Source organism: Enoplosus armatus, chromosome 3 (assembly GCF_043641665.1).
Source record: "Enoplosus armatus isolate fEnoArm2 chromosome 3, fEnoArm2.hap1, whole genome shotgun sequence".
NCBI classification, from domain to species: Eukaryota; Metazoa; Chordata; class Actinopteri; order Centrarchiformes; family Enoplosidae; genus Enoplosus; species Enoplosus armatus.
The window spans coordinates 2698365-2713689 of NC_092182.1; the positions used below are offsets into that span (position 1 = coordinate 2698365).

Here is a 15325-nt window from a genome sequence, read left to right on the forward strand (position 1 = left end):
TACAGTATCTACACTGTAAAGAAAAAAAACTCATGGAATGACTGTCTATGTGCAGTGAACGCCACACATTAAAACAGACGCAAGCAGGAATTCATCATTTACGATTCATATAAAATGCGGTCACGCTGATGACATTTATTTCCTATGATTATTTATTGTATATTACTCTCAACATGTTACTAAATACCATTAAAAATGTAAATGTGTAATATATTTAGCTGACCTATGCAGTGTTCCAGACTCTTGAAACTTCAGAGTCATGTAATGTATGTGCTCTGTATATCTTTACTAAGACACATGCGAAGTCTGGGAATGTACTGCAGTGTTTGGACTGTGTTTTCAAACGTTGCAGGCAGATTTTTGGACATCTGTTATTTCTGTTTATGCTGGATTACATTGACGGATCCAACTTCCACTTCACCCAAAGAGATTAAGCTTTATTTCGAGTTGGAGTCACTGACCCACAGCAGCCGTGTGTTTCCTGTGACGTGTGCATGAACCGCTCTCTTGCTAAAACGACTGAATTGATCAAGTGCCACAAGCCGCTGTAAAGATGCCGTCAGCGCTAGCGATGTCATGGATGATTCCGAAATTCACACACATTATTGTTCTTTTTTTTTGTATTGTTTTCTCAATAAATATGTAGGAACTAGTCTTCCGGCTTCTTCTTGCTTCGATTGAGCATCTGTAGTACCCATGTTGGCCTCTCCCATGAAGTTTGACAGACAATGAATCGAAAGTATTAACAGGCTTTTATTTAAATACTGCACAAACAGCAGGTAAAACAAACAGACAGACAAAATAAATAACGTAACATTCACCCTTTCTCCAGTTCTGACACATACAACAATGGTGGTGCAGGGGAGTGTATTGCTGCTGCTTTCTGAAACAGTCAGAAAGTCGGAAGCTCTGGCCTTATTTTAGATAAAATGCTAAATGATGAAAATGGTATTGACAGACTCACGATATCACAATGTTTTTTGACCAAATATTCATATGTGCCCATATAATGTGATAATATGGTGCTTTTAGCAGGTATTTCTGATGAGTAAATGAAAGCCCCCCCCCCCCCCCCCCCCCCCCCCACATTGACATTACTTATCACTAGTCTTAAACGCTCATGTTATTTATGATGAGGAGTAGTCATTTACATCTCCCTGAACCCCTCTTTTTATCTCACTCAACCCCAGATAATAGTTTCCTACAATTCCCACAATGCTTTTTGACAACTGCCAGAGAAGAGGTACGGCAGTGTTGCAGAGTTCGGGGAGGAGTTCTCTAGATTGAAGGCTTTCTTCGGCCAGCAGAAGGCGTGGGTGGCGTGGTAGGCCAGGGGGCAGCTCGGCCACGCTCAGCCCTGGCAGGAGCTGAGGTCGTGGGCTTTCTTTCGAAGTTCAGCCAAAAGGTTTTTAAGCTTAGCGTCAAGTCCGTCGAGCTTTGTCGACTTCTGAAGGACCTCATCCTGCAGCTGCTTGAGGGAATCTGCCTTACCTGGGAAACAAAAAGATAGTACAGGGAGTCGTGACTTGGGATGTAATGAAAAAAACAACAACAACAAAACACTGCAAATCGCGCCTCAGAGGACCGGAGCTCCGCGTTTTAATGACCTGTGTTCATTTATGGACGTTCAAGAACTGGATGTTTGAATTTTGTTTGAAACTTTGAATTTGTCTATCTGAAGACCAAGGGGAAAAAAGCATTTTGTATCATCATGTATTAACTCATGTAGTAACTCTGGGACAAACAACTGCCTTTAAAGGAATGATAATGTAATTAAACAGTGTAAAAAAAGAAAGAAAGACAAAGAAATCCATATTAATGGTTATAAAAAATGTAAAAAATGGTAATAAAACCACCACCATTTTTAGTGCCTGTCCCCTAAAATAGCCTACTTGTATATATATAAATATATTTTTTGTAATACAGACTTGTGGTGCTGTGTTCTGCTGTATTACCTTCCAGAGCCTTCATCATGTTGTCCGTGGTGTTGGCCAGAACTCCAGCATCCTGCTGCAGCTTCGCCAGTCGATCCCCCACCGGCCCCGCCTCCTCCCCTGACCCGCTGGGTGGAGCCAGGTCTTTGAGGCGATCCAGCTGCTTCACCAAAGACAAGAGGTCCTGCAAACACACACACGCGCACACATATTTGTATTAATACATTTATTAATCATTATAGTATTTTAATACTAAATTCAGGGGGATGGAAAGCTTTACAACACCCCCCCCCCCCCAACATTGCAGTTTAAGACACTGAAGGCCAAATAGCTAAATAACCTAATCTTATATTTCAGCAGGTCTCTCACCTCATCTGCTTTAGCTGCTTCATCCTCAGCTTTGTCTGCATCTTCCTGTGCATCCTGGGCCTGCTGGCCTCCATCCTTCAGCAGCTCCTTGAGCTTGTCCAGTTGAGGCTTCATTGGCTTTACGATCGCCGATATGTCATCAAGAGCCTCCTCCGCCGGGCTGAGCTGGTCTTTGGCCTGCATGAAGAGAACCGCTCTAAAACTCAGCTCAGGGACAAACGGGCCACTGTGACACCCATTGTTTGACGTGCCCATGCTTCCTACCTTGGTCAGGCTGTTGTTGAGGTTGTCTATGAGGTCCATGCTGTTCTGCAGCTTGCCATCCAGGTCAGAGAGGGCGCCCTCCGTCGAGTCGAAGCCTGCCAGCAACCCGTCCACGTCGGCCTTGACTCCCAGTGCCGTGTCCCTGCGAACATGCAACCAGAGGAAATCGTATCATTGCCACAAAGACATATGAGCGCACTCTGAGGGCTGAAGGAGCACCCTGTAGGCCTTCAGAAAGAGACCGCAGCATTTTCAGATTTAACCTCACTACGACAATAATGCAAGGACAACTCTAGATTTAGTCTTACATGATTGACATTTAGGGTTATGTGTGAGTGAGTGTGAATTTTATGTGCGAGTGAGTGTGAAGGCCCACCTGGCGTCCTGGGCCTCCTTCAGCAGCCTCCTGGCCGTGTCCAGCTGCGGCTTGGCCTCATTCAACACGGCCGTGCTGTCCGGCAGATTGGCCGCCAGGTTCTTCAGCTCCTCCAGCTTCCTCTTCAGACCAGCCAGGGTTAGAGGCAGCTTGGCGTTCAGGATCCAGTCGCTCACCTCCTGGATGTGTGTCAGGTTGGAGGACGGGTCTGTGCAGACAGAAACAGGAAGTGTTGGAGGTGGCAAAGTGGCAAAGGAGCGACTGGTTTCCCCCCCCCCCATGTATCAGCCCACTCGTCCATCTACCCTCTGTGCTGAAACAGTCTTTACCTGACAGGAAATCTTTGAGGTCTTTCACAACGTCACGCGTCTCTTTTAAGTCTTCCTCTAGCTCGTCTCTGGTCTGCTTCATCTTATTGGACAGCTCCTCTGCAGACTGTCTCACCTGATTGGTTGTCTCCTGTGTTTCCTGGAGCTGTAAGGAATTGAAAAGAACTTAAAACATGCTTTAGAATCTGTATTTTGTTGTAATAATCAGGGGAATAATCTATAATATTCTTGAAAAATCTAAAATTGCTCATGCTTTTGTAGAGTGACGTGAAATAAAGCCATCAGAGTATGTGTGCACCTTCTCTGAGGCTTCTGTGATCTTCCCAGTGAGCTTGTCCAGTTGGTCTTTCACGTCCTTAGCATCGGCGTCAGCCCTCTTGCTCAGAGGCAGTGCCCCCACGCACTTCGCCCCCTTTTTGCAAGGTGGGGTTCCCTCCGGTGGACACAAATCTCCACCCTCGCACTTGAGAGGGGTGCAGGGCTCTGAGCGAACACTGCCGCAAACCTGAAAGGCCACAGATGGATGATGATTTAAAGGGTCCTGACACTATGACCTGCAATGGTGTGTCAATATAAAAATGTCTCAAAATGTGCAGCGAATGATCCCTTTTGTTTTTAGAGATCCTTTGAGCTTTCCTCTAGTGCCACTCAGGCCAAAATGTCCACTTGTGGAACGCACACAAGAAGTCTAAAAAAAACGGGCAGATTCTCATGAGTATATTGATGCTCCCCAGATGATGAACCCTGTCCCTTTAAACAAATTAAAATGAACTTTTGGGGTCATGCTCTGCAAGGCATACACCCGTTTTGTTTTGCATTTTCGGCCTTTCCTCTTGGAGATAAAACTGACATCTTAAGGTAAAACTAAGGGTGATGCAGATGGATACAAAGATGTGGAGCATCTAATGGGAACTGTAAGGTGCCCTTGCGTTGCGTAGATCCTCATTTGGCACAAACAGCTTTTTCTGTTTGGGGGGGGGGGGGGTCAACATGTGGAATCCCTTACCTACAAGAACTCAAACTGGATCCTGACTGGAGTTGTTTTAAACTCAAACTGACACTGTTTTTGCAAAGGTACCAGTCCTGTAGTCTCCCTAACACACAAAAGCGCCACCGCGTCGTGTTGACAAAACGGGGGCCTGGTGGTTACCTGTTTGGCAGTAGGGGTGAGGTCAGGTCGGGAGGCCATGTTCTGGTTCAGCTTGTCCAGATCTCTGGTGTTGGCTGGCTGGACTTTGTTTTTAAGGTCCTTGGCCTCTTCTCTAACCTTAGCTGACTCCTTCACTGTGTTTCTGCTGTCATCCACTTTCTCAGCCGCATCCGTAGACTCATCATAGGCTTTCTTGATGGCAGAAAATGCCTCTGAATGGGACAGAAAAACTCAACATGAGTACAATGTTTGTAGAGACAGAAATTGGTGGCGGTGGTTAGATGGTTCAGTCAGACATTCTGCTGTTTGTGCCATATTTATTATCGGAAAATTACATTTTAATTAGAGCCACTCGAGGGCGCTGCTGCTCAATTTATGCTACCAAAATGTAATGTAGCAATGGCCGGTGTGTCTTTGTCTCTGACCTGCATTGCCGGAGTTCGCCACTGCATCTTTCTTGGCTTTGTACTCCACAGTGAGGCGGTCCAGCAGAGCCTGTAGTTTGTCCAGCTCTGAGTTTAGACCGGGGGTTTTCGCCAGGGGCGGAAGGTCATCGTTAACCTTGTCCACATTGTCCCTGTGAGACAAAAACAAGAGTTTCAATTAGTTTAGTGTTTCCATCCAAGAGTTACGGTGAAGAGATGACATTCACGAACGTCAGAAAACACATTCACAACAACGATGGAAAGCTTTAAAAAGAGAGTTTTTTCCTCTGAAGATCTCATCAGCCCCCTACCTGAGCTTGTCAAGTTGGGACAGGGCATCATCGACCTGTTTGGCAGTACTGGGTGGAAGGGTGATGGAGTCCCGGATCAGGTTCAGGCTGGCCTCCAGGGCGCGGATGCGAGGCCCGAAGTTTCCAAGGTCGCCAGAACTTCCGGGACGAGAAGGAACCCTGGGGGAGAGTTTCTCCACAGCCAAGCTGAGGTTCCGTCTCTGGGCGTCCAGGGTGAAGAAGCAGGAGGGACACGTCTCGCAGGCAGGGAAGGAGTCACAGTGTCCCCGACTGCAGGAGTCACAGCGAGCGCCGGTGGTGCCCGGCCGACACAAACAGGCTCCCGTCTGCTTGTCGCAAACTTCGGGAAGGCTTCCTTCAGCATCACACTGGCACGCTGCGGAGGAAGAGACAAAAAAAAAAATAAAAATCTGAAGCCAAGAAATACAAATTCAAGCACTAATTGGAGGGCTTCAGGGGGCCCCCACGTACTTAAATGTTGTTTTTTAAAAAGGTTGCACTGCTGCACCCAGTACCTCAGCCATAAACAGGAAGTACGAAGTTAAAGGATTGTCACAGAATTGAAATGTAAAATAGGTATATTTACTTGTTTTGACATAACCCTAACCCCAAAGTGTGAGCTAGCACTGACCAAACCTTCATGGCCTTACACAACGACAAGTTTTGAAAAAAAAAAAAATGCCCCCAAAAAATCCACAACACAGAATGTTCACTTCCTTCATTAAGCCTGTGGTTAAACCTGGGCTTTTTGTGTGTGAACGTGGGGCATTTACGAGCCGGGGTGACCTTCTAAAATGGAAATCCTAAATGAAACACAAACTAAACTGCAGCCTCCCGTGGAGTCGTGACTGCGTCCCATGAATCCAACAAACGGCCCATCAACAGTGAATGGAGAAATTCTGACTCACGCTGGCAGCCGACGAGAGGGTCTCCGTACGCGTTGTCAGGGCACTCGGTGCACGTTCGACCTCCGATGCTGGGTCTGCACTGACACTGACCTGTCGCCTGGAGAGAAGGTAGCGGAATAGATTCAAACTCTGCCTACAAATCCCTCTACTTTTCCTCTGCTGATGAAGACTGGCAGTAGTAGCACTACCAGCTAATTCAGTCATACTGTGCATAGATTCAGTTCAAGTATAGTAGTATAGTATTGGGGGTGGAGGTCATACCTGGTCACAAGAATCACCGTATGACCCGGTGGGGTCGCAGCCGCAGGGTTCGCAGCGTCCCGACAGGGGTGGGCTCCAGTAGCCTTTTGAGCACACTTCACAGGTCAGGCCGTGGAAGTGGGCGCGACAGGGACACTGGCCGGTCACTGGGTCGCAGGCGTCTGACCGTGACCCGTCTGGGGAACAGGAACATCCTGGACGGCAGGGGGGGGGGGGGGGGGGGGGGCGACATCAGCGTTAGGATGAAGGTCAGATTCATCCACACAAGTATGCAGAACTATATTGTTTGTCTGAAATTCTGTTCAAATATTAGCAACAGTATCTTTCTTCAAAAACACATACAGGTCAACCTTAATAGGAACATTTGGACACACATGTACACTTTCACCATAGCGGAACGGATCAGCGGCCTACATACTTTGGAGGATTAGGTGTACCTATGTATGTATGTAAGAAGAAGAAGAAGAAGAAGAAGAAGGAGAAGAAGAAGACTGTGGTGTTAAAGTGGGATATGAAGGTGTTTGATGACTCACTGGAGCAGCCCAGAGGGTTGGAGGCGCTCAGGCCGTAGTAGCCTCTCTTGCAGCGGTCACAGCGGGGACCTTCGACGTTCACTTTACACTGACACGAGCCCGTGCTGTCGTCACACCGGCCCCCATCCACTGTCCCCTCGGCGCTGCAGACGCAGCCTGCGAACGCAGCAGCACACACACATGACTGCATCCACGTGGAAAGATTTTGCACCTTTTTTTTTTTTAAAGTTTAAGTTTAAATCCGTGGGGCACGTCGCCGTCAGATGTGTTGCACTTCCTACCCTGTGGTGTGTGAAGGGCCTAACTTAAAGGTCCCATATTGTAGAAAGTGAGATGTCCATGTCTTATTTGAATATTAAGCAGCTCTTGGTGCTGTATAAATACTGTGAAAGTATTATAACTCAGTCCATGGAGAGACGCACACAGCCTGTATGCAGAAACTGTGCCTTTAAACCAGCCGCCGGGACTCCCGTACGGTTGTGATGTCACAACTATACAGTCACCGCGCTCAGCCACACAAGCATAATATGGGACCTTTAAAGTTCAGAGTGCTTGTCGTTTCACTGATGGGCCACTTACGTATGCAGGCGTCGGGACGGTCCATTCGGCTGCGGGGGTTTGGCTGGTAGCCTGGGGCACACTGGTCACACTTCGGCCCCGTGGTGTGGTGCATGCAGCCCTCGCACACGCCTCCGCTCCTCCGCCCACTGGCCTCGTACGCCGCCTGGTCAAAGCGACAGCGCTGGGCGTGGTTGTTGCACTCGCAGCCTGAGGAGAGGGCAGAGGGGTTTAGGTCTCAACAGTTACCTCCACTTCCTCGTAGAGTGGGTCTTTACATTTTGTAAAGTGTGGATCGCCCTCCCTCTTACGTTTGCAGGTGTGAGTGTTGCGCTCCTCCGCAGGCCTCCAGGGCAGGTCATTGTACAGGTCGGCACAGCGCTCACAGTTCACACCTGCGGTGTTGTGCTGGCAGTCACACTGAGGGTTCACCTACGAAGAGGAAAAAAAGAGAGATGTCCCATTTGTTGTTGAAGAGGTCAGCTGATTCGCTGTGGCTGGCTGTGATCAACAGAGGCACGGCTATCAATGCACTTCAGTTATGGCCTGCACCAACAATGAAAACCTATGTCAGTATGCGCGCAAAGTTGGGAGTTGAAGTCTACCAACCACCCCAAAAACACCTGCATACACACCTGTACGCTGTTGGACTGGGGGCTGCTGTAGACCTCTGGCAGGCACCGGTTGGCGTGTCCGTGGCACATGCAGCTGCCCATCACCTTCATCTCCTTCAGGGCGTAAAACCTACTGAGAGCTCTTCCCGGCAGACGCGGCACCTCGCCAAGCTCCGCCAGCTTCACCCTCAGCCCCGTTAACCCAGACACGCCTGTGGATGAGACAGCCGTCAGTCAGCGGGGCTGCGCCCTTTAAACCAGGTCATGATTCAGTGGGGTACTTTGCACCAGACAGACTTACCTTCAATTTTTTGGCTGTTGGGAGCTGGGACATAAGCATACTGACGCAACGGACTGAACTGGATCTGGAGAACAGAAGTGTACATCATTTTTAGGCCGTATATACCATCATTTATCTCCCCTGTGTTATCTCAGAGATGTGTCCTTATCTATGCTATAACTTTATGTCTTTAAAGATGGAAAATGATAAGCTAAACATAAATCATTTACACTTTCAAATTTTTAAGGCACAAAACCTGCAAAAAATAAAAGCCAGGTTTTATAAAAAAGGTAAATTTGAAGATTATACAGTATATTGACAGAAAACTTTAAAGGGAGCAGGTGCAGCCTCCAGTAGCTCCCTCTAAACCTTTCTACATTACTTGTTTGTTTGTTTGTTTGTTTGTTTGTTTTGCCTTTTTTCGACTCATTTGCATTGGAAAAGTGCAGCGGACCCTGTTGCTGCTGTTTCCCCAGACACAAATCCAAAAAATGCCTGACAGAATTATCACTTCCTGGGGTTGTGCATGTATAGCTGTGGATGTACGTAACTGTACATATTGTGTATATATTGTTTTATTTCATTTATTTTATCCTGTTCTAAATTCAAATATTTGTGCACAAGTTCTGTATTTGTAGTACGGAGGCCACAACCCTGCGTTGTGAAACTGCAAATAAATAAAGACCTTGACTCCTCGATCAGCTTAAACTGAATTTGCTCAGATTCTACGCCTGCAAGCAGCTAGCAAAGACAACCGGTCCTCAGAAATGTGCTTCGGTAACAGAAGAGAAACATGGGGAGAAGACGCGGAAAGCAAACGAGCTGCTGATTGTTTGACAAAGTAATTGTAATAAAAAGTTAAGTGGTGTTTGTCCTGCAAATGGTACTTTGTACTAGTACAAATAAGAACATGTGAATAGCCTTGACTGAAGACGAGGTAATGGATGGCTCGTCCTTACTGTGTGGTCTTGGTACGGGTTTGCTCCAGTAGGGGGCAGTGTGTAGCAGTATGTGTCTTCCAGGGTCAGAGGCGTCGTTGTGGGGACGCCAGGGAAAGCCCTTTGACAGTCTGTGGCCAAGTAGAGAGCGGGCTGCCACGTCCTGCCGCCGTCCAGCGTCCTCTCTATGATGAAGCGGTCGGGACGGGGGCCCTGCAAAAAGAATGAATGAAGGGAAAATACTTCAGGTTTTAAAATCAACCAAAAAATAAACAGTATTCACAGAAAAACAAAGTGAACAGACTCGTGGTGTTCGTGTGATCCAGCAGGCTGTCTCGTACCTTGAAGCTGAGCACCAGGTTGTCGAGCTGGAACAGGTCGTGGAGGTCCAGCTGGAGAGTGACTGGATTCACCTCTGCGGGACAAACCAGCAGAGCAGACTTTCCGTCAGGTACACTACATGTGTACTTTTTCTTTTTTTTACAGGAACATACTTTGGTTTGGTATAAATCCATTTTCAGATGGATTTGATGTTGTTTTTGTTCATGCAGCTCAGTTAAGAGGGTCCTCTGGTGAGGACCGCTTCTACTGACAGAAAACTAAACTGCTCAGACAGCTAAAAGAATAACTGTACACAAACAATGTACCACTTCACTCCTGCCAACAGAAAAAGCTCTTTCTTTCTCACTTTAGTACTTTAGTCTTTCTCTCTTTCTGTCCTTGTTTTTTTTTTTTTTTGGCCCACCTTTCTTGGACTGCCACCATCTATCTGGTCCAGAAGTGGACAAGACTTCCTGGAGAGTGTGGGCCAGCGGACCGTTTGGGTTCCTGGAGTCGCATGGACAACACTTCATCCTCCTCTAAGGAACAAAAAAAAATAAAATAAACACAAACAAATTAGTAACAATAGACGTTTCCTGCATGGTAACACATTTGGTGCATGCATGTATGGAACTGTGTCGCCGTGAGTGTCACAAGTGTTCGTCCTGGAACTGATCCATGGACCCAACACCGACTTCTGAATGTGCCTCTTGAGCAGGTCACACAGTCGCCAGAAGGACAGGAAATCAGTGTGCCTCAGCTGGGAAGCCTGATGACTCACAGTCCGTAGCTTTATTTTGCGTTTTGGTCAACAACTTGGGGGGGGGGGGAAACTTTGCCCCAGTAACAGATAGAGGAAGTGTGCTGACCGCGTTTAAATCCGACCACGTTTCACATGAATTAAGGAACTTGACTTGGGAAAACCACCAACACAAATTCCATTCATTATGTATATGTTTAAATATAACTTTAAAGAAATAATTATTCTAAATATAGAATTAGGTTCGGGGTGACTGTATATTGAGCCCGAGTCAGTACGTGCTGAGCTACGTGCTGTTCATGAAGACAGCTGGTATGTTTGTGAATCTATGTACAAATGCTCAGATGATCAATATTTATTTGCCCCCCCCCCCCCCCCCCCCCTTCTGTGCTCGCTATTCTGGGCATGGCTGCCACTCTGGCACACAGACCATGGCTACTTTCCCTGTAGGGAAAAGTTCCCCTCTGGGTTGCTGATTGTTACACCGTAAAGGCCTCAGTCATGTTTTCCCCTCCAGCCTATGTGTCTGAACGCACTTCCCCCACGTTAGCAGGCAAATTTACAGTCAGGACCGCTTCGATTTGTTTTCCACCGAGGCAACTGTGGAGGGGCAGAGGTCAGGTCCTGGCTAAAAGGCTGTATTTACTCTGCAGAAGTCTCTGTCATGTTATGTTTGATGGGAAACTGTAGCGTTATGTGAGGAACTTTCTGTCTATTATCTTCATATCTTCACTCATGTCAGTCAGATAAGAGTCCGGCAGATAAACCCCCCGACCGATGCGTGACCGCTGCCTGCGCAAAGCAGCTTCAGTGGGTCCCGCACCGACTCTAAGCAGCTTTCTAATATATGATAACTCGTCCTGCAGGCCTTGCGGGAGAATCCATTCGATAACATCTCACTCCAACTTCAATGCATTCCATTGAATGAATCTTATCTAATCTCAGGTGATAAAGATTTGAGTCCACTGCTTCACCTCAGTTACCCAAGTGACCCATGACAGTGAGATTCTTCTTGACCTTGCACATGTGGGTTAAAAGTGATTCAGCGTGCACTGCGGTGTGTCACGCTGTTTGCATTTAGTCATTGCCGGCCAACGGTTGCATCAACGTGTATTTGATTCTTAGTTAGGATATAAAGTCTATGTGGCCTTGTTATGTGGCAGAATGGAACGGAAATTCCATTAAAAAACGTGCTCAAAATAAGCGGATGAAACTTTGATCTAGCTCGGGTACATGACAGATTTCAAGGATGACTTCCCAATTTCCCTCCAATACCCCCCCTAAAAATGTCATGTGTGGCAAATCTGACACTTCCCCTGATGAAATTATAGGACACATCATTATTAATTATCGAGCATGTTCCTCACGTTTACAGATAATACAGCATCCCCATTTAAAAAAACGACCTCATATTACTACAAAGACAAACCGCTGGGACTTTCAATGGAGTCTGTGTCGGTGTGTGTACACTGGTGACCCCCACCCACATACAATTACAAAAAAGGGGAAAAGTAATACTTCTTACTTGCTTCTTTTGAAATATCTTTATGTATATTTCATTATATTTGTCGCAGAAAGAACAATAACAGCCCAGAACAATTAACTGTGCATAAATAGTGGAAGTTTGTGAAAAACTAGAAATTTGTACAAAACTCTGAATAGAATATTTCCTGTGGATATTGCAAAGTATCAGAGGATTCTTATTAATTTCACTATCATGAACACGTTTTAATAGTCCAAGCAGCCTGGCTTTATAATGAATACATAAAGATGTAAACTTCTAAAACGACCTTTTTACATTTACTTGTCTTCTTCACAGAAATGAATTATATTTGAATTATATTTTTGTTTATCTAATTTTCCAGGATGTGCGGAGCTGCATACCTTCATTGCCACATTTCTATCAAAGCGACTTTCAAACACTATCTATATTACTGTCAAAACATTCAAGGCAACTCTAACTCTGTTGCACTTAACTATTTGTAATGAAATCCCGTACTTGCGGCAGTGTGATGAAGCATACCCAACAAGATCGGACTAGTGTCCCGCGGTGCCTTCGAGGGCCTTGGTCTTTATCATTGTTGGTCTTCACTGGTAGTCATGTGTTTGCTTCTATGTGTCAGCTCTGAGCGGCAGCTGAGTGTTCCTGCCCCTCCCTGTCTGGACGAGGTGCGGCTCAGGTGACAATAAAATAAAATAAAAATAAAAGGAAAAGGAAAAGGAAAGAGTCCGCGCCTTTCACAGCTATCCAATTCCCTGAGGCGGATATTCAACACAGCGCCCGTCACAGCGGGAGTTATGAAGGTTATGCAACATCTACACAAATATTATCCTGCCCTGTCTTTTAGGTTTAGCTTAGGCGGGAGTTTCTAGTTACTTTGTAGATGGAGACCATCAAGGACCATTTGTGGCACCTTGGACCATAGCTTGGGAACTGCTGGGCCACAGTCCATTTGCTCCTGACCTTTGCTGCCCTCTCGCTCCGTGTTGCGTCATCCCTCCTATCATTATGCTATTGCAAAGCTAAAATACTGTTGAACATGTTAAACATCTTTTAGAGCATCGCTTTTAAGTTCCGCGCAGATACACGATACCCAATGTCAACTTTGACAAGATTTGGTAGTCTCAAGCTGCGCTGTTCGACGTGGTTCCAGAGCGGTTTGACTTGTCTCAGTGGATTTTATAAACGCAAGCTTCAGTGTGATGCCCGCTTAAAGAAAAGAGCTGATCTCTATAGCAGACAAAGGTTTTTTTTTCTTCTCACTTTTCTATCTTGTTTGAGCAAAACTGAAAATTGCAACATTGCAGGCCTGGCTCTTGCGCACCACATGTCCTCTGCTCTGGACGGTTAATGTTTTATTTCATAATCAAAAGCATTTAAATGCAGTGGCGGGAGCGGGTTTCCAGACACTGGTCAAAGAGTACAGTTGCAACACGAAGCCCTGGCGCTGAAATCAGACTGTTTCACAAAATGGACTTGGGGGGGGGGCAGTCCGGCCAAAACCAACACAGCCTCCCATCCTGCACATCTGTCCGCTCACCAGTGACCTCTGCTCACCATGATGGTGCAAAGCCCCCACGTAGAGAGCCATGCAAGGCCCGGGTGGACACAGCTGGCCGAGGCAGTGGCTGTGTATATGTGCTGCGCTTTGACTGAATATCACTATTTCATAATTGAAGCTGCTAATTATTCTTTCGCTTTCTCGCTTTCTCAGTCTTTTCCCCACGTGTTTGACCGGACAGTTCTTCCAACCAGCCTTCATCTGCAGAGAAGTCTCCCTTGACGAAGATGATTTACTAAGACCTGACCACAGTGGGCTCTTGAAAAAGCGGCTGAAACCAAAGAAGTGCGACACAAACTTGCATCGCAAAACATCTCAAACACAGGGCTGTGCTCCTACCTGTTGGTATGGGGTGCAGTAGACCTCGGAGCCCGTGAGGCCGCAGGTGGAGGAGGCATGGAGCCGGTCAGCCCTGCCCAGCAGCAGGTCCCTGGTGGGTGGGTAACAAGCCCCCTGAGAGCAGTCAGTCTGGGCCTGTGATACCGCAGCTATGGCTGTGAGGAGGAAGGCAGCACGATGTGAGGCACGAAACGTTACAGTGCGTTGTAAAGTACTTACCAAGAACAATGTCCCAATTCACAATAAACACTCCAAGTGAGGAAAGAAGGGCCTATCGTACAATGATGCACAACAGCACTTGAACCACACTTATTCTCTGGCAACATTTCATTCTTTTTTTGAAATCTAGCTAGTACTCAGACATTAAAGCAGAGAGTTAATGATTACATGAGACCAGCGAGCCAATGCCACCTTCAAAATATTTGCAAATATCAGGGTTACAAATGTTCATCAGTTGCCACTTAAGCAACAAAGCCCCATTGCCCCACAACAGATTACAGGAAACAGTGACTTTCGTCCAAATGGCCTTGTCTCTAAACTTAACCTAAGCATAAACATGACGGCATTGAGGTTAGTGTAGATCGACGGACCGATGACAGAGCTTGTGTCCATCACTTGGCTGGACTTCGATCAGCGATTCATTTAGCATTAAAGAGCTTTGCTGAAAAAAGGGATGCTCACTTGTGGTTCCGAGTCCTAGTGTCTAGAACTATGCATGTCTTATAGATAATACGTTGATTTGAAGCCTGACACTAACAATATTCTGTTCTGGGTTTTTTTTAGTCCAAAAGTGAAGGGTGGAAGAAGCAGCCCGGGACTAATGAAATCCTTTCAGGGTTCTAACAACTAAACATGTGCCATCATGACCAGAGAGTATGCAGGTTTGTATTCCAACCAATCAGGTCAGTTCTTCCTTTCTGCCAGAAAATGACTGTAAACATCTGGTCTGGAAAGTCTGAGGTGAAAGCTGCGGGACGACCTTGAAAGAGACTTTAAAGGGAGGACGCTTCAGAGAAGCATTTCAATATTAAAGCAAACTTACCAGCAAGAAGTAAAAGTGCTCTCATGTTGTGTTCCTCCTATGAAAATGTCTGGAACAGATGAGCCAAAAACAAACAAACAAACAAACAAAAAAAGATCAGCAAGCAGGAACAGTCAAGTACAATCCGAGCCGGGCTGACTGTGTTCCTTGATGTGAGACTCACCTGGTAGTCGGCCCTCTTATCAGCTCTGTAGATCTGCTGTATCAAATTATGTGTTGCTCCCAGGCTGCTGCCTTTTAAACGCCGCCTCACCTGGACGGTATGATACAGTGTGTGTCAGAGCCACACCCTTCACCGCCACTCCCTCCTCTCTGTGAATCAACACGCAGGCAGACACACAGTCACAACACGAAGGTACCAAGGAGCCCCAAACACACCTAAACAAAAGCTGAGCCAGCTGCGGCCTCAGATAAAAAAAAACAAAAAGAAGAAGCTAAACCCGAGCTCTAGTGATAACATTCTGGACAAAAGATGGCTCAACATGCTTAACATTATACATGATATTATAAAAAAAAAATCTTGGAAAACAAAAGTATGAAAAACACTTTAA

The 15325-nt window shown here is 46.3% G+C and overlaps 1 protein-coding gene across 1 annotated transcript; it reads right to left on the reverse strand.

Annotated features, from left to right (window-relative positions):
- Nucleotides 1-1088: 1088 nt before the first annotated feature.
- Nucleotides 1089-15005, reverse strand: lamb3 (laminin subunit beta 3). The gene is made up of 23 exons (XM_070902471.1): nt 14938-15005; nt 14775-14823; nt 13733-13887; nt 9996-10110; nt 9592-9665; nt 9272-9463; nt 8334-8397; nt 8054-8244; nt 7730-7850; nt 7440-7628; nt 6861-7016; nt 6328-6521; nt 6067-6163; nt 5159-5534; nt 4848-4999; nt 4423-4634; nt 3571-3777; nt 3273-3417; nt 2944-3151; nt 2568-2709; nt 2304-2480; nt 1956-2118; nt 1089-1491 (listed from the first exon to the last, which is right to left on the reverse strand). Exons 2-23 carry the CDS (start codon nt 14797-14799, stop codon nt 1352-1354), a joined length of 3495 nt encoding a protein of 1164 aa, XP_070758572.1. The 5' UTR covers nt 14800-14823; nt 14938-15005; the 3' UTR covers nt 1089-1351.
- Nucleotides 15006-15325: the final 320 nt, after the last annotated feature.

Excerpts from the sequence above, each read along its gene's own strand:
- lamb3 (XM_070902471.1), bottom strand. The coding sequence starts at position 14,799 with ATGAGAGCACTTTTACTTCTTGCTG. Across the intron at positions 5,535-6,066 it reads CCCTCTCGTCGGCTGCCAGC|CGTGCCAGTGTGATGCTGAA; the intron begins GTGAGTCAGAAT and ends CTTCCTCCGCAG. Across the intron at positions 2,710-2,943 it reads AAGGAGGCCCAGGACGCCAG|GGACACGGCACTGGGAGTCA; the intron begins GTGGGCCTTCAC and ends GCATGTTCGCAG.